Raw genomic sequence first — 27751 nt, 5'->3', positions numbered from 1 at the left:
GAGCAAGCCACGCCCCTCTCCCCTCCCTCCCCTCTCCTCAGTAGAAATTAGGCCTGTGTTTGTGTGTTTGTGTCTCAGTCTTCTTCCAGTGTGTCACAGAGCGGCTGTCCGCTGTGCTCCTGAGCCGCGGGGATCGAACCTGCTGCAGACTTCGGTACTCGGTAAGTGATCTCTCTGACTCACAGCGCTGATTCACCGGATCTGAACCCGGGGGGCTCCGCTCAGACCTCCGTCATGTTTCAGCCTGAGTCTGCAGATGGAGCTGCACAGAGCGGAGGATTCAGCATCCACTAAGATCCGCTTTAGAGCCGAACAAAACCTGTAACCAGCTGATCAGATCCGTTCATCACCTCATCAATAAACGTGTTCGATCAGTTGAGAGAGGGGATCTGGTCAGAACCAGCCCGAACCAGATCCTTCAAACAGCAGAAACACTGAACAAACATCGAGCTTCGTCCTGCAGACTGAGCACTGTTACATATCAGTCTGCAGGGAGGTGCACTGTTACAGATCTCATCGGTGATTACCTCGATAAGTTCCGTTATTCACCAATGTATCAATCAGTTTCAATAACTTCCCAAACTTTCCGTTAGGATTAATCCTCCGAATAAAGTTTTCATTCTGCAGACTGAGTTGACAAATCAAATTACAGCTCTGCTGTTACAGACCTCACCGATGAATGACTCGATTGAATAATCACTTAGTCAACCTGTTTTGATGTCTCTTTACGGACGTTTCTGCTTTTGTTAGAGCGGTAAAACACCACTGTCAGACTGCAGGCTGTGCACTGTTACATATCATTCCGCAGTCCTACTGTTACATAGCTCACCGGTGATGAACTCGATTGATAACCTGCAGCTATTCATCACTATATGAGAATCCGCAGCCTGTGGAAATAACTCAAATACTTTTTTATTGTGCCTCAACATGAGTTTGTTTTTACATATCAGACTGATGGGTAATGGTGTCAGTCTGCAGGGAGCTGTACTGTGACAGAACTCATCAATAAGTGATTCAATAACCAAATGAATGTCTGCATTTATCAATCTGTTTGTTTCGACTTCTGAAATCTATATCTGTTTTGGAGAGCTCTGAGACAATCCTGTGTCCATCCTGCAGAGCGTTATGTAGCGACGGTCTGCAGGAAGCACAAAGGCAGTCAGGAAGCTCACAGATGATTTAATCTCATTGTATTTGTCCATTCATAATTCATATCTGTGTATCTGTTTCAATCAAAGCTGTTAGAAAGGAAACTTTGTCCTCCCTCTCACTTGCACACACGCACAAGTGCACAGAAGGCTTCAGCAGCTGCACATTAACAGTCTGTCTTTGCACAATCTGGTTTTACATAATATGCAAATTGAGAGTAACTTTAAAATAGTAATAATCTGACAGATTGCTTCAACAACACTGTGCAAAAATGATTATAGGTTTCCTCTCCAGACCTGGAGAGGTGCACTGTTGCATATCTCACTGATGATTTGTCCTATTAGACCTTTATTCAACCGGTTTAGTGATGACTGTGTGTGGCTGTGTACTTGTGCTGAAGTTTTTCAGAATACAAGTTAATCCTCTGCACCAATCAATCTGATCAGTTTTTTTTTTTTTCACAAAATGTTCAAATTAACTGTGTTGTTAAATTAAATGTATTGTTTTTCATCCTCCTGCTGAATTATTAGAGACCTTTGTTTAATGGAGGTGAAGTTTTTTTTGTAGTCGCTTCCTCTCCAGCTTGTTCCAGTCTGCAGTGTCTGTATGTTGTGTAATATGTTGATGAGGGTGAAATAAGTTCTCTTTGAAGCTGAAAAATGAAAATGTTAATGAGATTCCAGATGACACACTTTTTTTTAAATTTACTGTTTTCTGAGTAGAACGGTGAAGGAGAAACTGCATTGATCCACATCAGAAACTATTTGTTTTTATAGCACATTTTAGAGTGAATTGTTCCTTTAAAGAGCTTCTGATATATTGTTATCTACACTAAAATGAAGATGTTCCTCGCTCTCTGTTGTTTCAGAGCCCTGTGCAGATCTATTCAGGACTTCTGGTTGGAAAATAAAACCCATCAAGTAAGTTGTTTTTATCTTTATTCAGATTTTACCAACTTGAAGAAAAAGAAAGATAATAATCAGGAGAAGAAAAAAGAGCAAAGAGATGAATGCATTTTTGAGAGGTTGATGATTATACTTGTATGACGAATGAAAACCTGCTGCTCATTAACTCAGGAGAATCTGGGAGAAGATTAATCTCTCTGTAAAACTCCTTATCACAAACACTCAGTGCAAACTCCTCTCCAGATATTAACTATGGACAGATAAAATAAGAATGGCTTCATTGTTCCCAGGGGTCAAAGTAATCTGGGCCATATGTCATAAACCCTTTTCAATCTTCTTATTTGAATTTATAAAATTATAATTAGGGAATAGGGTATTGATAAGACTTGATTGATACCAATGTCCTAACCAATTCTTCTTTATCAATTCCTTTTTCATTTCCTCCAGTGAATTTTCTCCGTTCAAAAAGTAGCTTTACAAACAGTCAGTGAGAGGAGCAGCCTGGCAGATTGCTTTAGTTTCAGTTATCTGAAGTAATAGTCCTTCAAAGTGTAGCTTCTTCTTTATTTCTCAATGATAGATTTTATTCAGACTGTTCACTCTCCTTTTAGTGCTCAACCTTACTTTTAGCTAGTAATAAAAAAGCTTTGCAGTGTCTTTAACTTCACTCTAAGAGTCCTGTTGTTGCCCTGCACATGAACTTTCCTGCAGCCTGCTGTCTGTGTTCACAGAGCAAGTTCAGTGTCAGTCCTCTGCAGCTTTAATGTGCATCAACAGTCTCTGTCCTGCAGGATTTGAATCTTTGATCAGAGCTTTGTGATGTTCTTAAAGACTCTGAGGAGTCCTTAAAAAATATCTGTGTGAATGAAGATCACAACAAATCACTGAAGAGTTTCCTGTCTGTGCTTCCACAGCAGTGCAGTCATTCATCAGTTCAGTCATAACGGGTGATGATCGAAGAAGGAGGAGGTTCTATTTAAAAAGAAACGCTTGGAGCAGCTGATTGAAAAGCTGAAATATGAGTGTGAACTAGTTCATTTAAATCTGTGTGAAGTGAACTTCTAGATCGTGTAAAGTGTGAAATCTTGCAGCAGGGGAGTAAGGGCTCATCCTAGGTTATATTACAGTATTATAGTTTGTACCACTAGATCCTACGGGAGCGAAAACTCGTCTGAGTGACCTGATACAATCTCTGCTGGGTGTTGTTTTAGCTTCAGGTGCAGGACTCAGGGGATCAGTTTGTCAAATGTGTGTTCATGCCTTGACCCTAGAATACCTTCAGCATTTGCATTAAGTGTGTGTGTGTGTGTGTGTGTGTGTGTGTGTGTGTGTGTGTGTGTGTGTGTGTGTGTGTGTGTGTGTGTGTGTGTGTGTGTGTGTGTGTGTGTGTGTGTGTGTGTGTGTGTGTGTGTGTGTGCGCGCGCCATGAAAGGTAAAGAGAATTCAGGTAGCTGTGCCACCTTGCTGGTGCAGATCATTTAAAAAATAGTCAAAGAATATTTTTGATAAAAGTAATAAAAAATGTTTTTTGGTTTTCAGGAACCATGTAGTGAATTTGCAAACATTTGCTGCATTCTCATTCTTCAGCAGACTATCACCTTCTTCATGTTTGACATTCCAAATATTGGAAATGTCGCGCAGTAAAACATGACTTTGGTGAAAACAAACATGGCAGACTAGCAGGAAGAAGTAATGATGGTTATTTTTGGACTCTAAACATTCAGTAAATACACATAAAGAAAAATGATCCTGGAAAAAGTCATGGAGACAGTGGGAATGTGGAGGTGAGTAAAATAAAACAAATATTACAGCGAGAGTGCAGGGCTTCCTTCCTCTATTACTTCCTCTTCCATCAGTCAGCTGAGTCAGCACGCACCTTGACCAAGGGACAACATCCGGTTAGTAAAAATGAAGCCAATGCTGAAGTGCTAAAAGTTGCTGCAGAAAGAAAAAAGTCATGAAAAAAACAAACACTTTTTCGGCATTAAAAACACATTTACAGCCTGGTTCAAAAAACTGTTTTGGGTCTAAAACACTGATGTCACTATCCCCACACACTGGACGGTGTTTCTCACTTGGGGCTTTAGAAGTTATTAGGATTGTTTGATTGTCAAATCAGAGACACAGCTCAGCTCACATGACTGACGGGCGCCCTGTAGCTGTTTGAAAGGGAACTCACTGCCTGCTATAGAGCTTCTAGCTGAAAATATCAAACATATCATTGTTTACGATCTTTTTTGCCGAGGCCTTCTGAGCAGATCGGACCAGACAAATCCATCTTAACACACCTCACACCACAGGAAAATCAAACACCTTGTTGGTTGAACATTAGAAAATCAGGCTGTTGCTGGCTTTGATGGTAATGATTGTAGGGCACCATTATCCTGCAGTGTGTGTACCCGCTGTAAGTATAACAAACTGAGCCAGGAGGACGTCAGCTCCAACAGGTTTTATATAAATAACAAACACAGACCTTTGGTAACGAAAGACGCAGATAGATGCAGTTTATCAGCTAGCAGACGAACTCTAAATCTAGAATGACTCATCCTGTAGCCCATCCAAGGGAGTATCACAACATCCTGAGCTGTAACTTCTCTGGTATATCTTCTAAATCATATACCTGTGCATTAAGGCTTGAAGTTCAGCTTGTTTACCAAATATCTGTGAATCTTCCTGCTAATGAGAGGGATAAAGCTTGCTATATTTAGCCTCTGGCACATGGGACAAGTGTTTGCTCCAAAAATGATAGAAAAAAAATGCACACACTGAGAGCTCCACTCAGAGATGAGAGATATTCTCCTCCCTGTGTCTCTTTCACAGTGTTTCTGTGTCGATCAAACGCCTGCAGACCAAGTACTCGCTACTCGCTGCTGAGTCTACCAGCTCCAGAGTTCGATTATACAAACTACAGCCGCAGTTACACAACAGTCGTTTTGTCAATGAACTTTCAGGTCACTACAGGACGACGATAAACCGTCCCATACTGGATCAGAGACCAGCAGATCTTTATTTAAGCATCAGGATGATTCAAGTCAGGGAACAGACAAGACGGTGTGCTACAGCAGAGACACCGAGCTGCTTTTACACACATCAGTGCAGGAGTTAGCTTAAAAAACAAACACATTTATAATTTTTCACTTTCTTGTGAAATACATCCATCACTTCTACAGCTTATGTCTGAACACACATGATGTAATGACTGTTTTAATTGGCGTAATCTGAGGCCCTTATTTTAGGCTAGATGGTCGTCGTCATCGGTCCCGTGCAGAACATTTAACTGCTCGTAGAGTTTTTCTTCCTGTGTTAAAATTCAGTCATGGTGAAGTTTAGTGAGCTCAGTCTGCAGAACATTTCTCTCCAAGTGAAAACGAGGACACACTCACACACTCTCACTCACACGCACAGCACAGCTCGGTCTCTGTTTCTTTGAGTTCTGTGCGTTCCCATGGTGATGGATGGAGATGTCAGCTGCATGTTAAACTGGTTCTGAGCTCGGTTCTCCTCAGAATAACAATGAGAGAGACGGCGTGTGAACTTTGACCTCAGGCAAAAAGCAGCTTGCACATGGAGCCTGGGGGTGATGGGGGTTATTTTTCGTCATGTGTTTACCTTATGTGGTTTTAACAGCTCAGAGGGGTTTTAAAGAAATCAGCTTCAAACTCAGAAAACAGCTGCTATTGGTCGTCACTTTGAGTGACAGCTCATTTGGTTAATTAGCAGCTAATGGCGCTAACAGCTTTTGTGCTGCTGTGAAGAGTTGAATGTAAAATGATAAATGTTCAGGTTTTGGGGAACACAATGATGGTGATGATGATGATGATGAAGATGAATATTTCGACTGATATTAACAGAGATGGCTGTAGGTGCTGCATCCTGAGCGCTCCACCTGTGCTCTGGTTCCTGTGTAAGAAGTCAGAAAACCTCTGAATCCCCCATCCCACTCTCCGTTTTCACATCCACTTGATCCCAGATCAGACCCACCGACCCCCTTCAGCTGACCTGCATCTCTTTTATTACCCCCCCTCCCTGAGTGAGCCCCACCCCCCACCCTCTACCCTGCCGCCCTCACACCCTCCTGGCCATATGAAGATGCAGTCTTGTGTAACTCTCACTCTCTAAACCAGTTTCATCCAGTTAGAGCTGTTGCCAAGAAACCGCCTGCATGCTTGTCTGTGTGTGTGTGTGTGTGTGTGTGTGTGTGTGTGTGTGTGTGTGTGTGTGTGTGTGTGTGTGTGTGTGTGTGTGTGTGTGTGTGTGTGTGTGTGTGTGTGTGTGTGAATGTGTGTGGAGGTTCAGGGTTTCCTCCTCTGTGTGAAAGCAGATAGCTGGAATTTTCCTGTTCCTGCTGCCTGTGTTACATAAGAGCAGAGCGCAGACAGACAGCTCATTTATTCTTTTATAAAACCTGTCAACAAACATCAACGCAGTCAGAAAAAAACACAACAAAAGACCCGAGTGTGCCGAGAGAAGCCCATCACATTTATGTATCAGGATATTTATGTGGATTGAAGTATTTCATAATGATGTTTGTGATTTATAAATGGAGTCATAGCCTGGTTCAGTTTAACTCTCAGCTCTGTCTGCAGCACAGGTAGAGCCTGGAAGTGTTAGTGCCTAAAGTCCCTGTTAGGAGTTTCAAAGTGATCTTGAAAAAGTTCCCCCTTCTAAAAACAGCGGGGAAAATAAGCATTGTACACGCTTACTTTTTTCTCATTACATTTATTTCCAAAGCTGCAATTCAAACAAAATTTCTACCAGACATTGGTATTAACTCAAATAATCCACATATGAAAAGAAATCACAACGTTCAGGTCCGTAAATAATGATTATGGTGAATTAAGTACGATAACACAGGAAAAAAGTATTGAACACACCATGGAAAGGCTGAATACTTTGACAAGGAAATGCACCATACCACCTGAAATCTGTCAGTAATTATTACTTGAACTTCCAATTAGTGCAAACCAACATTAGCTGGGCTAGAGCAAATTGATGGTCCTATAAAAAAGGTTGTTTTTTCACCAAGCAGTTAAATAGCACACACCTCATGATGGGTACAGGCACAACAAGCTCTCTGAAGACATTCACAACCTGATTGTTGCTCAGCATCAGAATGGAACTGGTTACAGACTTATATCAAAGCACCTGAATATTCCAGTCAGCACCGTTGGGGCCATTATTCACAAGTGGAAGAAGCACCACCTTACCATCAACAGGCCCCGCACAGGAGCTCAATGCAAGATTTCTGACCAGGGAGTCAGAAAGATAGTCAGAAGAGTACTCAACCAGCCAAGGACCACCCTGAAAGTGCTCCAGTAAGACTTGGAGGCAGAAGGTACAATTGTTACAGAGAAAACAATAGACAATGCACTCCACCGCCATGGCCTCTATGGACGCTCAGCCTGCAAGACTCCATTCCTCAAGAAAAGGCACGTTGAAGCTTGTTTAAAGTTTGCTAAACAGCATCTTGACAAGCCTGTAGAATACTGGGAGAATGTTGTCTGGTCAGATGAGACCAAAATTAAACTTTTGGGCTGTCATACTACAGACCATGTTTGGAGGAGAAATGGCACTGCACATCAGCCAAAAAACGCTACACCAACAGTGAAGTTTGGAGGTGGAAGCATCATGGCATGGGGTTGCTTCTCATCTCATGGTGTTGGCAAACTTCATATAATTGACGGAGCAATGAATGGAGCCATGTATGGGGAAACTCTTGATATGAATCTGCTGCCATCCACCAGGATGATGAAGACAAAGTTAGCTTGTTGTCAGGTTTCAAAGCGTCGCCCTACCTAACTGTTGATAAATACCTTACCTCCTGGAGTTAGATCTGGTTAAATGTTGTCTTGATCAAAGAAAAGCAGAGTGAAAAAGAAGATCTGATCTCCATTCATTTCCAAAACAAACACATGCTTTGTTCAGAGTCACGTCTTCACCACAGTGTGTGTGAGACTCCAGGCCAAAAGATGGCGCTGCAGTCCAAACAACAGAGATCCTAATGACTTAATGGTGTTTATCTCTAGTGTCAAGTCCTCTGCAACGGGCTACAATGGGTGAAGAGTTTTTCCTGTGACCGACATGTTGACATGTTGCACCTTGGTTGACTCTGCCTGTGAGCACATATTGATGTGTTCAATTTTTGTTTATAATTTGTAATAATGGATAAAGCATGCAACTATATTGTTCTTTTTATTTCAGAAGGCAATTACGACCATCCAGTGTCCCCCTAACCCCAGGTTTTTGAACCACTGGACCAAACAAATCATGGTTATTTTACTCACTTTTTGGCACCACACTTTGCAAGTAATGATTTTTATTTTTTTTTTTATTTTTTTTTTTACTGTCGTAGGCCTGATATATCAGTTCCTATGTGTCTAAGCTGTTCCTGGACACTCCATGACCTGAGTTGACATCTTGTTTCTTTTCATTAGGATGATGATCAGAGTTGGGAACTGAAATGCTTTAGTTTTTGGCTGTTTAAAGAAGAAGTCTGAGCAGTTTGGTGCTCAGTGTTGATCAGGTGACCGGTTTATAGTAAAGTGGCTAACAAATAAAATTCATTATTATTATAACCCCGCTCTCATCTGCAGCTCCCCCCGATCCAAATATGGTCACTTCCAGCCCCCAAAAATGAAAATACTGACAGCCACTGAAGCAAAACTCAAGGGATGAAGAAATCTGGAATGAAAATGTCAAACATGTGGAGCTGAAATCTCAGTTTGTCTTTTTCTCAGGGTGTTTTCACCTCAAACAGCTGTTTAACCCCACGGCCCTGCTTCTCTGTCCCCCTCTCTCTGCAGGTGAGATTCTGAGGGCAGCTGCTGCCTCTCCCTCTCTCTTCTTCTCCTCTTCTTCGCTTTGATTCTTCATCATGGCGTCCTCTCTGATCAGCCGGCACTTTGCCCTCTCTCTGCACAGAAACGTGAGGCTCAGCGCCCCAGGTAAATGATCCACAGACCAGAACTTTTCCAGGTTAAACCTTCACTGGAGCAGTCGGCATGCGGGAAGTAGTAACATGACAGCGGAGCACTTTTTCAGAGAAATCTGTGAGCGAAAGGGGAAAAAAACAAGCAGCTTGAGTGAGTTATACCCTCACGTCTTCATTAGATAAACTCTGACAATGTTATCAATCTAATCCACATCTAGACCACACTGTAATGTAATAACTCGTCTCAAGACGTGTTTCTAATGTTAGCATGATGTGATAACTTGTCATTGAAGTGGATGGACTCCTGTTTTCTCAGAATCCATCTGAATTACATAATTAATCATTATATAATCTTACATAATGAGTGTAAATGTTTGTGTGACCTGCAGTGAGTTGTGGTGGTTGAGTCTCAAAGGTCCTTTCTGCTGTCAATCATCAACAGACGCAGTCATCTTTATTACCAGACCTCACCTCCTACCTGGACAGATTTCTGAGGGTCTCATTGCTCAGATATCTGAGCCAAGGGAGGAGGTTTATGATCTTCAGCAGATCCAGAATCAAAAAGTGATTTGTTGAGGCACTGGCTTACCTCAGTCCTTAAATCATGTGCTTCTTGCACCAAGACTGAATTACCTCTGAAATTTGTGGTGTTCGACTCCCACCCTTGGCTCCTTGCCATGAGTCATTTGGCTCCTGTTTGCTCCATCCACCGTCCCGTCTCTGAGGCATGAAATGGAACATAGAGCAGACACCGACAGAGAGAGCAGGGCCTGAGAGGATTTTAAGGACTCATTTTAAAGTGATTCTCAGATTCAGACAACTTCATTAATCCGTCACAGGAAGTAGTGGAGAAGCTTGTACATATGGTGGCCTGTAGGTGTCAGATGATTCGCAAACGCAACAACATAAATGCAAAAGCCAAAACACAACAGAAGTTAAGAGGGAAAAAAGAAAAAAATTACTTACTTTCACAGTTTTTCTGTATTTGAAGGGGATACCTGACCCCTTTTACATTTTGTTGAGGCTTTGGCAAATCGTCTGACACCTACCAGCCACTGTACATACACATAAGAAAGAAACACAAACAAATACAAGTTAACATACAAGTGAAAAGTGACCAACACAAGTGTCCTGTTTAAACTGCATTTTTACTGAACTCCTTTGTGCAGCCACATGGGGCGTAAATTTTGTCTTGTTGCTTTATTAAAAAAGCTAAGAAAAACCGGTACACACTAACAAATCACGACTTTAGAAACCTTTACGTGCCGCATTCTGAGCGCTCCACCTGTGCTCTGCTTCATGTGTGAGAAGTCAGAAAACCTCTGAATCCCCCATCCCACTCCGTATTCACCCCCACTTGAACCCAGATCAGACCCACTGACCCCTTCAGCTGACCTGCATCTCCAAGACTTTTGGAAAACAGGAAATGTGAATAAGCAGTGAAATCAGTGTGCATGCAGCGCTGTCTCTCTCACACACAACACCGATGAAAAAAGGTTTCTTCAAGTGGAGAAACTCTGGATGGCAGAGATGTGTTTCCAGGTTACGTTAAGGCAGCAGACTCTGCCGAAAGTCTAATAAAGACACAAAAATCACTCCTCTTATCAATACCTACAGGTTTACATTTTTCTACCTCTTATTTAATGGTAAGAAATGTTTGTAACTGCAGACATTCAGGAGCTGCTTGTTGATGCTTCTCCGCACAGAGTGTCTCCCTGTCTACCCTGTGGAAGCCCTAGATGGTCAATACATTTCAAATCAGTCATATAAAACCAAACTGAAAGTTAATTTAACTGCATTACATCCCTGTAAAAAGCAGCACAAACTCAATTCAGTCCAGTTTTATTGCAGTTACATAGGAATTTTGGAAAAATGTATTTCCTGTAGAAAACTTTAGCTATTTTTTCAAGTTTTCATTTCACTTTATAAAACATGCTGCTAAGTCTGGGAGCTGTTTACTAAACATACGCTTGAAGGCATTTGAATGCAGTTAAATGTTGGAGTTTGTATTGTTCAAAATTTTTTACGCCAGTATTTTCACTTTGATTGCAAATTAATATCGGATTCACATATCGGTTCTCGGCCAATCAGTATCAGTCTATCTCTAAAACAAAAAAACACACTAATTACTCTAAATAAAACTAATGTCTAGAATTAGAAATGTAAAAATTACGCTAAAAGGACGGCCTTCAAATGTCTGTTTGCCCAGTGGGGAGGACGTCATAAATGAACATTCAGCAGATGTCGGAACAAAAACGTTGTGTGGAGAACCGACAATAATGGGTATCAGCCCTGAAAAACCATATCGGTCTTTCTCTGGTTAGGGTTGTAGCTAGGTGTCCAAACAGCAGAACTAATGTGAACGTTGTGTAGACATCCAGAGTTGGTCTTGGACCAGCCGATGCGGCAAAGACTTGACCTACACGTCCATCAGACGTCTCATGTTCAGCAGGAATCTCTGAGTTTCTCACAACCTGCTTCAGTTCCAGTCTCTTTTAATCTGTAGATCTTTTATGACCCTCTTTGTAAAGAACAATGAATGAACTTTGTGTGATGTTTGCCACTACTTTGTTTTAATTTGGCGGTAAACACACAGGTCAAGGCTGCATAAATAATTAGGCAGTTACAATCTTGATATGTCAGAGCTCAAGAGCAAAGTGCAAATTTTTTTGATTACTGATAGATATCATGGAAGCTGCTCTGCTAAGGCTTGAGTGCAGGGGTTCATCTTAACATGTAGATGCAGGAAAACGTGTTTGCAGGTGAATCAGTTGCTCTTCTCTGGCTTTCATGGTCAAATGCTCAGGATGTGTTCACTTTAGGGAGCACTTATCAACTCTTTGACGGTGACTTTGACTTTGTGTGTGTGTGTGTGTGTGTGTGTGTGTGTGTGTGTGTGTGTGTGTGTGTGTGTGTGTGTGTGTGTGTGTGTGTGTGTGCGTGTTTGTCGTCCTCCAGCCTGCAGGTATGTCAGCAAAGCAGCACCAAAGACTCATCAGGATTATGACTATAACGGACCCTCCATGAAAACCACTGTACCTGGACCCAGATCACAGGTAACACACACACATATATACACATGCACACACACTTAGACATAGCACACATGCATGTCGACAACAACAATCCTCGTCGAGTCATGATTGTTGGCAGGAGTTAATCAGATATAAAAATGTCTCTCAGAGATAAATCCCAGTTAAACCTTGATGTGCCGCTCAGTTCCGCTCCCACCACCTGGAGCCTTGGTTCAAAGTGTTTTTGATCATGCTGCCACCTGCTGGTGAACCAAATTATCACACCTCACATTTTATAACACCTGAACAACAAACCACAAGAGACTCATCTCACACTGAAGAGAGTTAAAAACACATTCACAACCTTATTCTGCACATTTATTTTATTTATTTCAAGATGATGCTCAATTACAAAATGTTCAAAACATGCTGCCACAGATTTTTTTTTTCAAAGGGATGGGAAGGGGGGGGGTACGTCTTACTGCTCTCTGTTAATGCTTTGTTAATAAATATGAGACACAAATCTTTTGCCATTTTTTTATCAACAAGTTTTTTCTGTTTTTAATTTTAGGAGCTGACCAAACAGCTGGGAGAGATCCAGGTGAGCTGAGATGTGTGTTAATTTGTGTTCATGTGTAATGAGTGTAAAAGTCATGACAGGGGCACAGACACACACAGACTGTTCAACCACGAGTCCAAACTGGCCGAGGCCACATGAGCCGAGTTAAAGGTCGGGGTGTGCTCGGAAAAGTCTCTGGTTACAGTTACTCTGAATCACCTGGTGTTGAGTTACTCTGTGTGTGTGTGTGTGTGTGTGTGTGTGTGTGTGTGTGTGTGTGTGTGTGTGTGTGTGTGTGTGTGCATACATCTGTAAATGTATGCATGTGTGTGTGTTAGTGTGTGTACCAGATGGGTATGCAATTGTGTTAAAGCAGTGAAGCAGTTTAATAGAGCCTTGAGCAGTAATTGTTGCACACACACACACACACACACACACACACACACACACACACACACACACACACACACACACACACACACACACACACACACACACACACACACACACACACACACACACACACGTCATTTCAAACACACAGGGTACTCTCATAAAAACATAATGCACACACACACTCCGTCCACTGAGCTGTGTGTAATGGTGTGTGTAGCTATTCACCCATTTATGTTTCACTGCTTCTTTTGACAAGGATAGATACATCATGTTATGATTATTTTTCTTTTCTTTCAGTCACAGTCAGATTCTTGTCTCAAAATTATTGAAAACTGAAGCCTACGACCAATGATCAGGGCCACGTTTAAAAAAAAAAAAATTCATTTCAGAGATTCATCTTACAAATTCACAGAAATAAAGTAGTAAATTAGTGAGAAAAAAAGTTGTAAACTTATAAGGACAAAGTCATGAATTTTACCCTATAGACCTGTGATCTGGAGGCCAGCAGCCTTCTGTACAAAAATAAGGAGCGTGGATCATCTTTTGAAATTTTACCTGCAGGTTTCTCAGATGAGGAGTTGTTTCATCTTTTGGCTCATCAGTGGAACCAGTGGAACATTGTTTTTACAAATCCACTCCTCTCTGCAATCACAGTAAGATAGACTGAGAGCTACAAGCATATTTTCTTCTGAACGAGCCGTCCTTAGCGCTGGAGAACTCACATTGTCCTCTATGCAGAGCCGACTCCTGTTCCAATCAAGCATCTGCAAATTACAGCACCAATAAAATATGAAACAGAAATATTAAATAACCTCACCAAGGAGAGGTGTAGGTCATCTAAATAATCTTACACATGTGAGCTCACATTTTCAGACTACATGTCTAAGATCTTCTGATACCCTCAGCTATAGTCTAAGACAGTGAATTTATTCTCATAAATTTATGAGATTAATCTCAAAAATCCACTTTTTTTTCTTAAACATGGCCCCTCATCCTCCTTCGTAGCAGTCTGATACTGTAGATTGTTTTCAAAATTGTCTGTGTTCAGGTAAGATATTACATTTTATCCTGTTAACTCTGTAAATATCTGTCCACAGAACGTGGGAGCAATAAACTTCTTCTGTAACTATGAGGACAGTCGAGGGAATTACCTGGTGGATGTGGACGGAAACCGCATGCTGGACATCTACACACAGATCTCCTCCATCCCGATTGGTCAGTTATTAACAGAGTTCAGCCAACCAGCTCCTCGCTTTCTGCTGTACTCCAACATGGACAGTGGTTGTGTAGCCATGGTGGAGATTATATCTGACTTATTATTTGTTGGGAAAATGAGGTTACATACACTAATCAGCGATAGCATAGCAACTATTAACTTAACATCACCCTCCAAGGGCTGCAAATCAGCCATTGCTAGAGGTTTAAACATCCACTGGGCCAGCCTTTGTTTCCATATCACTTCAAACAGCCAGCCCACTCATGACCCCATTACAGGCTTCGAACACCTCTGGTAGATGCTGACCACTGCAGACAGGTAACAACCCACAAGAGCTGATCCTTTGGACGTGGTCTGACCCCGCCGTCTAGCCGTCACAATGCCCGCCTTGTAGGTGTCGCTCAAATCCTGAAGCCTGCCTGTTTTCCCCTGCTTCTAACACTTGGAGGAAGAAATGTTCACTTGCTGCCCAGTTTATCCCACCCATTAACAGTGGACCAGTTAATATTATTATTATTATAATGCTATTATTCATTTCTATTTCAAACGTTACAACGCTGCATACCTTACCACAGTGAAATGTGGCGCGTTTCTCTGTATGTGGGAAAAGCGTCAGAGACACGAGTAATGATGAGAACAATCATGTTGACACGTCTTCAACAAAGAGCTGATGCTAAAGTCAACTTTTCATCAACAAATATCACACAGCTACCTGTGTGTCTGTGTAACCTCAGTCAGAGAGGATCTCCTGCAGCGTCTTTGGATCAAACCAACATCCAGGGAGAGGGGGGGGTGCTTTTCCAGGTTTGAATGTAAGGCACAAGGAGCCGACTTCGTTTTGACTTGAAAAAATATCAGAGATGACTGGAGCAGACTTAAAAATAAGGGGTTAATCTGGAGAAATGACAGGTCAGGAGTAGAGCCAGAGACAGGGTTAAAGAGCAGGAGAATCCCTCCTAAACCAGGAGAGTTGTCAGGTCTATCTGACCTGGATCACTCAGACAGACACAGGACAGGAGCTGCAGGTTTAATCTGAGCCAGTGCTGAGCGCTCTGTGGGTTCAAACTGGACTTTTCAGGATGGGAGTCGGCCTACAGGCTCTACATGAACCTCATTTTCAGGATGGAGGAAACAGACACCACTTCAACGTTGGACATGGAAAAGACAAAAACAGACATGAACATTATGTCCCAGAGAAAAACCTGCCCAACAACTGAAGGTTTTTCAAAAAAGTAACACAATAATTAAATCCCCTGGTAACTAATTACATTTGTGAAGGATTAATTTAGTTACTAATTCAGTTGCTTTTTTGGGGAAGTAACAAGTAACTATTACTAATTACTTTTTTAAAGTTATTAGCCCAACACTGTTCATCATTAATGGTTGACTGTAATCTCTGAGTTACTGATATGGATTATTTCTGTCCTCCATCAGGTTATAACCACCCTGCTCTCCTCAAACTGATGTCCAACCCCAACAACCTGGTAAACCTCCTGACTTTATTCATTTCCAACATATATCACTCCCTGATGCGTGTATGTGTGTGTGTGTGTGTGTGTGTGTGTGTGTGTGTGTGTGTGTGTGTGTGTGTGTGTGTGTGTGTGTGTGTGTGTGTGTGTGTGTGTGTGTGTGTGAATCTGAGACTCATCATTGATTACAGATTAGTTCACTTACATTGGCCTCACATTCTTTTCACACACACACACACACACACACACACACTCACACTCAGAGCTGTCATTGTTACTGCTCGTCAAGTGCGAGTGAATAATCCTCTTTAACTCACACTGTGGCTGAAAACAGGGAATAAAATCTCAAACTGTTACAGCCTGTCGGAGCTGCATAATCTGAGATTACTGCAGGGATTTCCACCCGTTATCCTGTACATGTTTTAGTCACTGCTGCACAATCACACACTGTGTTTTTGGAAGCGCAGGTGACGTACAGTTTACACACAAATCAACAAATCAGCTTTTTATGTACATTTCAAACACAAAGCCCTGAAAAAAAGTCTTTGTGTGTGCGTGTGCGTGTGCGCGTGTGTGTGTGTGTGTGTGTGTGTGTGTGTGTGTGTGTGTGTGTGTGTGTGTGTGTGTGTGTGTGTGTGTGTGTGTGTGTGTGTGTGTGTGTGTGTGTGTGTGTGTGTGTTGTTGATGAGGGTTGTTTTCTTTGAGTGATGCCAGACAGAATATGACCAGTAAGGGACAAAACAAACAAACAATACAAAGAGTTGAAACAGGACAGAGACCAGCAGGAACCTCTAATGTTCGATTTCTTTAATTTGAGGGTGTTTTTGTGTGTGTGGTTGCCTGTGTGTATAAGTATGTGAGAATGTGGGTGTGTATCGGTGTGTTCATGTGTGTATATGTATTCTTCGGGGGGACGTAACAAGATGGTAAGGGTATGAGATATATTGAGTTATACAGACATATGAGGAGAAGGAAAGGGAGGGAGGAGTTTTTTTTCTTCTTTTTCCTTTTTCTTCCCCCTTACTTTCTTTCTTTTCCCCTCATTCCTTCTAAGTTCCTTCCTCTTTCCCGTCCCTCCTTTCCCTTTTTGTCCCTTTGATTAACAAATTGAATATAAAAACTACATGATGACTATAATTGATCTAATAATCATATGGCATAAAAGATATGGTGATAATAATTGATATAGTAATTAAAGTATGATGACAGTATAGCAACAATAAGGAGACGAAAAAACAACAAATAGATGAACAGAAATTAAAAAAAAAATATCCATAAAGATATTTTTTTTAAGTATTGATAATGATGAAAATATTTAGGGATGGTCAAGTACCGATACCTAGGTATCGTATCGGGCCAGTACCAGCCGTATTTCAAAGTATCGGTGATTGTGAAGGCTGCCGATAACAGCACTCCAGACCCAAGGCAAAACACTCCAACATCAGTAAAGTCCTCCTCCTCACCAGTAGTTGGTTTAAGTCCTGTTCAGACAGCATGAATGAACCAGGGAGAGTTAACAGTGTAACTTTTTAAAAAAAAAATTACACTTCAGTTTCTTTAAAAAAGAAAAAAAAACTAATCATAAGCTCAGAGAGAGTTGTTTGTGTTTATTTTGGACTTAATGGCAGAGTGACTCTGCTGTCTTTAATCAAAATGATCTGTCACTGCAAAAGTACTTTACATCCCTAATGAAAATAATAGTTAAGTTAACAACAAAAATAAACAACAACAGCAATAATAAAAATAATAATAATGATCATAATAATGATAATGATAATGATATATAAATTGGGGGACATCAAAAGAATAAATAATGTAAAAAATTGATCAAATTGAGTTTTTACAGACAGTAAAAAAACGTAGAACAATACAACATACATAAATTGATACAACGATAAATAAACTGTAATCAAAGCAAAAGTTTGACAAGGGGATTTCATGAATGACCCAAGGTGTGGTGGACCATATAGAAAATAACACACCTGTTTTTGTTTTTGTTTTTTTTCTGTGGTGTTGACTTGAATTCTAACTTGCGTGTCTTTACTTCTGTGTGTTTTCTGTTTCAGAGCACTCTGGTGAACCGACCCGCTCTGGGAATCCTGCCGCCAGAGAACTTTCCAGACAAAATCACTGAGAGTCTGCTCTCAGTGAGTAACACACACACACACACACACACACACACACACACACACACACACACACACACACACACACACACACACACACACACACACACACACACTGACACACACACACACACACACACACACACAGAGAAACACAGATAACATGTTTATTTTTTAAAAACTTCACTGAGATAAAAGAAAATCTGTTTTCTGAGAGTGTCCTGGCCAAGACAGCAGCACTGAACGGAGTTTCAGACCAACATAAAAACAGTCACACAACATGATACAAGACTCATAGCCCATAACATACACACACAAGTTTAAGCAGCAGCTAGTTACCAGAACCAGGCAGAACTAAGAATACATGGTAATGATCTTTGTAGAGCATCAGCCTCTTAGTGTGTGTTTGTTGTGGTCAGGTGGCGCCCAGTGGGATGACTCGAGTTCAGACGATGGCATGCGGCTCCTGCTCCAATGAGAATGCCTACAAAGCCATGTTCATCTGGTACAGGGTGAGCCATTCAAACATAATCCCAATTTTACATGATTTGTAAGGAGATTTAGATCAAGATGATGCATATGAAGAAATTCATCTGTATTTTTTGTGCAGAATAAGGAGCGAGGACACAACACCCCATCAGATGAAGACCTCAGCAGCTGCATGATCAACAAGGTGAGCCACAGAAATCTGTGTTCCTGTGACTTCATGTTGGGCCTCAGCCTTTCAGGGACTAAAAAAATGTTCTTCATGTCTCCATCTCTGTGTCAGACTCCTGGGTGTCCTGAACTCAGCATTTTATCTTTTATGGGAGGTTTCCACGGACGAACAATGGGTCAGTGCACATCTCTTTGTTATCGAGCTTTCTGCTCTGCTGTGAGGCGAAACAACCTGAAGTTCCTGTGAGTGCAACATCAGAAACACCCACAGAGAACGCTGACGGATGGATTTTTGATCCAGTTGGGGACTGAATAAGATAAAGAGGGGGTATTGTGCTTTGTTATATTTTAAACATAGATCTAAAGTAGCAATGCTGGATGTTTATATTAAATATGGGCAGATTTTCAAACCAATGGAGGTTTATCTGTTGAAGAAATCCTTTAACTGTTCTGAAATGGCACAAGATCCTTATGGGACTAAATGAAATGATGAGGTCATTACATAACTCCCAAATAGTAAATTTCATATTTGAAGGATGGGCCTCAAACACTGAGGTCTGCTCATAGCTTTGCTCCCAACAGACCTCCAAAGAGTTGGCCCATTTTAGAAACCCATTTCCACCAAATGATCTTTAGATCAGTACAGTTTGGTAGAGGTTGGATTGATAAAGCCTGATTCTGTTTGGGTTTCCCCTCTGGAGGTAAGCTGGATGCTGATAGCTGCATCAGCTACGTAATAGCATGACTCTATAGCAGCGCAACACAGTGTACCCCACAAATAAATCCAATGAAGAAGAAAAACATGACACAGTAAACAAAGAGTAACAATGAAGACATCCAGCAATTCGTCTTCTTTGTGACTGGCATGTGACTCTTTGTTACAAAGAGCAATTGCTGCTGTCGCACAGGAAGTGACCACTGGTTCAACGAATCAACGGACTGCACTCTACCTCTGGGATCAGATCGGTTTAGTCTGGTACCCCAACAGAAGGGTCCCAAAAAGTAGGACGGTACAGGTTGGTAATTTGTGGACCTGTCCTGCAATAAGACAGTGGAAAAGCCTAAAAAATGCGTGCCATACTGAGACAAACCAAACTGAACCAGTGGAAACGGGGCTTGAAAGAGACAGCAGTTAAAATGAAACATTTCAGACAGAGGAAAGAAAGTTTTAAAGAGAACTACTTATAAAACCTGGTATAAAAAGCTGCACTGTGTGAATGATCCTTGCATTTAAAGCTGAAGTGATTATTCTGCAGACACAAAGGATGACATGGTGTTTATTTCATGTTTTCAGGCTGCTTAGCAACAACACACTCCAAAGCGATCCACAAACTGGATGTTCCTTCGTTTGATTGGCCGATCGCTCCTTTTCCCCGCCTGCAGTATCCTCTGGAGGAGTTCACCAGAGAGAACGCTCAGGAAGAGGCTCGCTGTCTGGAGGAGGTGTGTCTGCGTGTGTGTGTGTGTGTGTGTGTAAATGAATGAATGTATGTGTTGATAGTAATCACCATAAAAGCTGACTTTCAGAAATATTTGAAAGGGAAATCAGTTTAGCTTTGTCCACAGAGAATATGGGTCATCAGACCATCAGTTTGGAGACATAATAGTTGAAGCGCCTCCTTTTGGCAAAGCTCTAAATGCTCTGACATCTTCAGCTTTAATAATAATAACATGTTCAGGGGAGAGGTCATACTAGAGAGTTTGATATTGGTAGAGGAAGGAGCTGAAGTAAGGAAATGTATGCATGTAACAGGAGCTACAGAGGACAAAGACAGACTAAACTGATTTCGACTAAACTGATTTCTGAATTTGTGGTCTGAAGGTGGAGGATCTGATCGTGAAGTGGAGGCAGAAGGGGAGGCCTGTGGCTGGGATTGTCATCGAGCCGATCCAGGCTGAAGGTGGAGATAACCACGCCTCCCCTGACTTCTTCAGGAACCTACGCAACATTGCACGAAAGGTACTTCAGCAACCGCTGATTTTAACACAAGGAGGTGAACATTTGGTGTTCATTATTTCTATAATCCTGTTACCCCTTTGAAACAAGCCCTCAGCTGCAGAGATATTCTTGTTTACCTTATCTTCTTTAAATCAAAGCTCTTTGTGTGACTCCTGCTGTGGAAATCTTTAATGCAGAGTTAATACGGTTTTATCTGTTCTTATCATTCTCTAAGATGTAATAGCTCAGACTTCCTCTCCATGTCTCCAGGACGTTTATTAAGTATTTACAGACCCACACAGCACTATGTTCCTGGCAGCATGCTGAGTAAAGAAGTCTGCTCATGGAGTAAAAACATGCCAGATGGCACTATGAGCCAACAACCAGAGCTGAACCATCAGATAAATAAACCGTCAGTAGAATCATGTTCAATCAGTCACTGACTGACTGACTCACTGAGTGTCAGCTTCTTCATTTCCCTTTTTCTGGTTGTTCGACCTGAGAGTGTGTATCTGTTTCTTTCAGCACGGCTGTGCCTTCCATGTGGATGAGGTTCAGACCGGAGGCGGGGCCACAGGAAAGTTCTGGGCTCACGAGCACTGGGGCATGGATGACCCTGCAGACATTGTTTCCTTCAGTAAGAAGCTGCTGACTGGAGGATACTACCACAAAGACGAACTCCAGGCTGACAAGGTTTCACTCTGATTCTCTTATTCTGACCACGTATTAGTTTGATGAGTAACACCTCTGTTAGCGCACTCACCTGTCGCTGCTTTTTCTATGTGGAAGGAGTTCAGTCATAGAAAATTTCACCTAGTGGTTTTCAGATTTAATCATTATCACATCATTAATGTCAGACAGAGCTGTGGGTATTTTCCTCCTGAATGGTCCGAGGTACCTGACAGTTCAGGCGCCTGTTTCTTACAAAGACGTGATGCATCGCTGAATGCAGAAATGAAGATTGTAGTCGTAATATTGGATTGATTTTAAGATCCTTCTATTTCAAATCTCTGAATGGTCCGGCCCCTGAATACTGAGGTCAGCTAACCAGGTGGTTTCAGATTTTTCTGAACCCTTTTTAAAATCCTGAGGAGATCCATCGTTCACAGTTGCAGCTCCCACTCCGTGGAACATATCACCTTCTTCTGTGTGGATTGGGGTTAGCCTCTCCACTTTTAAAACTCTTCTGAAAACACAATGATTCACTTTGGCCTTTGATGGAGTACAGTTTTGTTGAGTCTTTTTCAGCCAGTTTGGCATTCAGGGCTTAAATAAAACCAGGACTAATCTAATCTAGTTCAACTTAATCCATAATCAAATTGCTTTCTGATGTGTTGTTTAACTTCAGATTAATTGGACTACAGAGTCTCTGACTAAGGAAGGGCTGCCACCTGTCTCCTAAATACAGAATCGTCCCGTATTTCACACCGTACCATTCACACACCATTCTGCCCGAATTCAACATGAGTTTGTGTCCCCCCACTAAAAAGGGCAGCTGGTTGGTTGATTTTAAGCGTGGAATAAGCGCTCATTATTAATTGGGTGAGAGAAAGTCACAGGAAATCAGAGTAAACATGTCTGTGGCTGTGGCTGCATCGGGCCCCGATGAAAAGCAGAGGACACAGGAACACAGACGTGAATGTGAAAGCTCTAATGAATGGCTCGACAGTGTCAGTGAAACAAACTCAAAGGACACGGAAATAAACTTTCGCTGAGTGCTTTCTGTGGTCAATGTGGCCTGTCAGACATGCGACAGCATGTGGCTGGAGAGCAATATTACCGCAACATCAGGACAAACAAATGTCAGACTAACAGCTCTTCACATCTGAAGCATCTACAGATACAGAAATCTAATAACTAATAAATATGATCACTTTGGGAAAGTTTATCCTACAAAGTGAAAAATACAAAAAATACAAACAATACAAAATACAAAGAAACAGAATGAGATTTTAAAAAGACACACATTATTTTAAAGCTACCACAGTGTTTTACTGAATATATTTTCTCGGATTGCTTATGTCTCACTAACCCATCAAGAATACAGACGTTTCATTTATTACACAACATGAAAAAGGTACAAGTACAATAATGATAACAAGTACCATTCATGGTTTTAGAGAAATTAAGAAAGACAGACAGGTAGGAATAAATTTTATAAAAAAATTAAAATTCTTACTTATTGACATGAAACTTTAACAAATACACTGGTGCCCCACTCTGAATTAGGCCACTGGTGGCAGGGCCACTAGGGCCTTGTATCTGCATGTGTGATCCAAGATTCAACACAGAGAAAGGAAAAAGAAAGCCTTTAAAAATCTTCAGTCAAAGTAGGAAGATGCTTTTAAAGGAAATTATTATAAGAGTACTCTGAGATTGAGGAAAAGCCTCATGATTCTACTGCAGAAAAACAAACAAAAAAGAAAGCCTGAACTGCAACAGTGAATGAATACAACTGAAATCAGAAGGTTACAAATAGGAACCTCCAACAACTTCAGGTATGATTTAGTTATGTTATTGATCATGGCCTGATTTTACCAATAACACACTATAAAACATACGCTGTAAAAAATGTCACTGTAAAACTGCTGGCAGCTGGGTTGACATTATTTTACAGTAACATTTTTTACAGTGTAGCATTACTGCTCAGGTATCATTAATGTACACAAGGTAATCTAATTTCACCATGCACAGTGAGCATTCAGCCTTCACTCTGAAGTTAAACCTGCCTCTACCTGGGTTTAATTTAGGTCTTCTTTTAGACCTGGATTAGCTCTAGTCCTCCTTGGAGACAAGATTATTTAACCCCAGACTACACAAGTCTGGGATTATTTCAATCCATATCTAAGAATTCAGTGAATCCTGGATTATAATTTGATTAGGTCCAGAACTAGGGCTTAATCCCTGTGGGATTAAACTGTGCCCACATGTTTAGCTATATTGTTGTTTTGTGTTTTTTTTTTAATAGTTTTTATTGTTTTTGCCTGTTTTTACCGTAAAGCACTTTGGTAGTGCCCTAGCTGTTTTAAATGTGCTGCACAAATAAAGCTCACATTGACATTAGGAGCGACACTGTTCCCAGTCTTCCTTTCAGATGTCAGATTATGTTCTAATCTATGACCACTGTCACTGACACCATGTGACCTTGTGCTCTCTTGCAGCCATACCGTATCTTCAACACATGGATGGGCGATCCATCCAAGAACCTGATCCTGGCTGAAGTTCTGAACGTGATCCGCAGAGAGAACCTTCTGGAAGAGGTGACCCGCTCAGGGAAAGCTCTGTTAAACGGCCTCTATGAGCTGCAGGTACAGTAACACCATCGATGTTAACAATCACTGGAGTAAGTGATCTGACTCCGATAGAACTCAGCCCATGCTCTGCAGTGTGACCGTTCTGTGTGTGTGTGTGTTAATGTGACCTACATGTGTGTGTGTGAACGTGTCCTCAGGCTCAGTACCCTGGCATATTGAGCCGGGCTCGAGGGCAGGGAACCTTCTGTGCCATCGATATCTGTGACGACGCCACTCGCAACAGTATTCTGCTCAAGGCCAGAGACAAAGGTAGGAAATGATATGTCCCTGAATGTGGTGTGTGTGTGTGTGTGTGTGTGTGTGTGTGTGTGTGTGTGTGTGAGAGAGAGAGAGAGGGGGGAGTTCATTCATATACTGCAGTCTTTATCTAGCTCTGCAGGAATACCTCTTCTGGTGTTATTCCTCTGGCAAATCACTCACTACACTGAGAGGGGAGATGTGCTGTCCTTCCTTTCTTCTGCCCATTATTGCAAAGGAATTAAAATGAAACTTCAATCTTAACTTATCTGAGGCTCATCCCACTGTGATAATTACTTTATGAACAAGTTTTAACCTCATCTTAAGTCAGCTATTTCTAATCCTGAGCACAGAGAAGCATTTAGGAGCTACTGAGACAAAGTACAAAAAGATCCAACTGGTGCGTGTCTTCATGCTGGCAGTCCTCACAGATCAAAAGTCTTTCAGGGATAATTTTGGAGGGGTTGGCTGTGTTAAAAAAACATTCAAAAAATTAAATTAATGCCAAATATTTGATGGTGGTTTTTAGGAGTCCTCCTGGGAGGCTGCGGCGATAAGTCCATCCGTTTCCGTCCAGCGCTCATCTTCAAGGAGTACCACGTCCACATGTTCCTCAACATCTTCAACGATGTGTTAGCCCAGCACAAATAAACCCAGGAGGACCCCAATGGACCCTGAAGGACCCCGGACTGACCCTGCATGAGCCTGAGTGAATCCAGAATGGTGGTGAAGAGACTCCAGGCTGTCTGTGTCATGATGAGCACAATCCACACAGTAATTCACACACGCCTCACTGCTGTTTACAGGTCAAGGACCAATTCATCTCATAACACTGACCAGCTATCCCCTTGTTGGGTTTCATACAATCGTAGGATATCCTCACCATTAAGATGTACCAAGAGAACAAATGGAAAACAGGTTACAGTGGGTCCTTTTGTAAATTAAGTGAAAAGTTCATTGATTGAGAGACCTGGAAGCAGGCTGAAAATGTGGGTCTGTTCCTTTAACAGGTAGCACAATATTATATTAATGTAAATAAGATATCCTAATTAACCTCACTAACAGACCAGAACAAAGTCTGATATACGGCCTCTGTAAGCGCACATACACAGACAACTTACATGACCAGACCCCAGACCCTTAACTTAGACTCTGTTGGACTATCAAGTTCTATCACCAAGTATAAAGGACTGCATTAGAGCATGACAGTCCACCAGAGTCTCCTGCTGTCTGTCAGAGCCTGTCAAAGACTATTACAAACTGTAACAGACTGTAGCAGACTGGAAGACTGCAACAATCTGTCACTGTCAGTGTGAATCTGTCTCAGACTGTCTCAGACTGTCACACGCGGAGGCAGAGAGTTAGGTACAGTAACAGATAGTTACAGACTGTAACAGACCGCAGTGGTCTATGACAGGTTGTGACGGGGTGTGTTGGTTTGTGATGGTGGGTCGATAAATAAAATGCCAGCCTGCATGTCATTCAATGCCGTCCATTAGAAATGTCCTTGTTATGCTTCTGACTGTTATGTTGCTCTTTATAGGAATGACTTTTTCAGCTTGAAATGTTTAGCCCAGAAAAATGTGAATCAAAAATGGACCACAAAAATGTCATAGATTATTTAGTGCCTGCATGTTACTTAAATGTGCTAATTTTTTTATTTCCTTTGTTTTTATTTTTATACTGCCTCCAATACAAGAAAGCATTGGTTAAAAGGAGTCTGAACACATTCACTGCACTCTTGAACAAGAGCTTCATATCAGATGCCATGATTATTATTTCAAACAATGTAAATATTGTTTTTCTGCCTCACAGAGAGGTTTTCATTCTGCATCAAATGCAGATTGTCAAACAATTACGGCTCCTCTATGGGACAAAACACAAAAGCACATTTTAAATTGTTCCTGAAATTGGCGCAAAAACATGTCAAAACCACATCAAAGAGAAAAAATTACCTCAGAAACATAAAACGCACACTGTAGAGACAGCACCAACCTTATGAACCTGTGCTTACAGCAGCTAACAGCCCTGTGCCCCTTATCCTTATTGTTTTAAAAGTGGTCAGCTTCTAAACTATCTGTCCACTGAAGTTCAATGCTGCAGTTTGTTATATGCAATTTTAGACTTTCTGGTAATCCAGCTTTATTTGCACAGGACCTTTCAAATAATGGTACCAGTGTAAGAAGTGCATCTGGTTTGGCCTAAAATGTGGGATTTGACAGTAATGAGTTTGCAGGTTAACGCACAGAGCCGGCCGACTTAACTTACTGATTATCCTTCTCTAAAAAGAACAACCCACTTTACGACACTTTGTTTTGATATCAATAAGATTTTCTGTTCCACAGCGACAAAGAAGAGCTGGTACTGTATGTTGACAGGCAGGAAGCAACAACAGTCTGTGTGAGCCAACAGTGTTACTTCTGTGAAGCTAGCTAAATGTCTGCTGTCAGTGTTTACCCCTCATCGTAATGCTCTATTTTATGTGAAAATTAAACCATCACCAATAAAAAGATAAATAAATACAGCCAACTCGTCAAAAAGCAATACCCTGGTACTTTATCACAGAGATGTGTTGAGAGAAGAAGCTGCTAGCCAAGCTGCTAACATTGGCTTAGCTTGTTCCAAGGATTAAGTGTATAGTGCCAGGCCAAATCATATCACATCGACACACAGCGATAATACTAATGTGTGAAACACTCCTACTCATGCTAGGGTTTTAGCAAACTGTAGCTAATTGGCTGTACTTTAAGCACAGGTCTATCAAACAGGGTCTCCCAAAAACACTTTAGACTGAGTCCAGTCAGCACATATATATTTTTGAATCATGTCGAGTTTGTCTGTTTAAGTGCTGAATCTGATGCTCTGTGACTCGTTGGACCTTCATCACGTTCGTGAATGTTCATGGAGCTTTTAGACAAGTGTTAGGAATGTGTAGCAGTTCACTTACTACCACCTAATATGAATATATACTGTATATGAAGACATTTACATCTTTTTACATTCATGTTGCAGAGATGATATTCAGTACTCTAATGTAAAGTATCTGTTTCTTGTATTGATAACGCTTAAAACAACAAGTGTTCATAAAAGATTTATTTAGGTAGCAATATGAAGGATGGAGGTGATGACAACAGTGCCTGTCTGTTTGTTGTCAGTCAGTATTACCTGCTGTGGTGTTTCCATGATCACCTCTGTTCACATTTACTATTGCACTTGTGATCTGACATATAAACGATTATTGATGTAATTATTTTAGATGGCTCTAACTGTTGTAAAACTTTCTGTCCATGTACTGTGATCAATAAAGAAATTAAGTTTTGACTAACTTGTAGACTTATTACTGCTTTTTGTCATAATAGTAAGATAAACTTGAGAAAATCTGCCAACTAAATTGTTACCAAACATTTTTTTTCACCATCATGTCTGCAAAAGTGTGTACAAACATGTTTTAGAATGCTGAAATTCAATTCCTGTGGGAAACACTGAAAAAATACCCTGCTTAAGTTCAGGTACCAATAAGTGATTGTTAAAAAATGGATTTTTAAAATAGAATAGAATATAACTTTATTGTCATTGTAACAAGTACAACGAAATTGAAGTCACAGCAGTAATCAGGAAAACTAAAGTGAGAGTGTATAGAAAGTGCAAAAAGCTCCATAAGAAAACAGATGCTGACAGCTTGTCCATCATTGTCCAGTCAGCCAGCCTCCACCTCCACAGGGTCCAGGACTGAGTTTCTTCAGCAGTCTGTTCAGTCTCTGTCTCACGGCAGGTGAAGCTCTTTCAATGTGGCCTTGGTGTCTGATGTTAGCTCTGTTAGCCATGTCTGAGTATAGCAT

General features: G+C 41.2%; 1 protein-coding gene across 1 annotated transcript; it reads left to right on the top strand.

The window, feature by feature from the left end:
* The first annotated feature begins 20 nt into the window (after positions 1-20).
* abat (4-aminobutyrate aminotransferase) lies at positions 21-27224 on the top strand. The gene is made up of 17 exons (XM_074696105.1): positions 21-161; positions 2018-2069; positions 8858-8998; positions 11944-12041; positions 12571-12600; positions 14052-14169; positions 15605-15654; positions 17706-17786; positions 18185-18277; positions 18376-18438; positions 18535-18598; positions 19717-19865; positions 20245-20382; positions 20887-21054; positions 23523-23669; positions 23813-23924; positions 24442-27224. Exons 3-17 carry the CDS (start codon positions 8929-8931, stop codon positions 24561-24563), a joined length of 1503 nt encoding a protein of 500 aa, XP_074552206.1. The 5' UTR covers positions 21-161; positions 2018-2069; positions 8858-8928; the 3' UTR covers positions 24564-27224.
* The last annotated feature ends 527 nt before the right edge of the window (positions 27225-27751 follow it).

The sequence above is a fragment of the Halichoeres trimaculatus genome, unplaced genomic scaffold (assembly GCF_033239565.1).
Source record: "Halichoeres trimaculatus isolate MK-OKI-2021-1 unplaced genomic scaffold, fHalTri1.1 fHalTri1_scaffold_20, whole genome shotgun sequence".
Lineage (NCBI taxonomy): Eukaryota > Metazoa > Chordata > Actinopteri > Labriformes > Labridae > Halichoeres > Halichoeres trimaculatus.
The sequence above is the reverse complement of the archived record's forward strand: the minus strand, read 5'-3'. Positions and strand labels throughout refer to the sequence as shown.

Excerpts from the sequence above, each read along its gene's own strand:
- abat (XM_074696105.1), top strand. The coding sequence starts at position 8,929 with ATGGCGTCCTCTCTGATCAGCCGGCACTTTGCCCTCTCTCTGCACAGA. Across the intron at positions 18,439-18,534 it reads GCAGCTGCATGATCAACAAG|ACTCCTGGGTGTCCTGAACT; the intron begins GTGAGCCACAGA and ends TCTCTGTGTCAG. Across the intron at positions 23,670-23,812 it reads ACGGCCTCTATGAGCTGCAG|GCTCAGTACCCTGGCATATT; the intron begins GTACAGTAACAC and ends ACGTGTCCTCAG.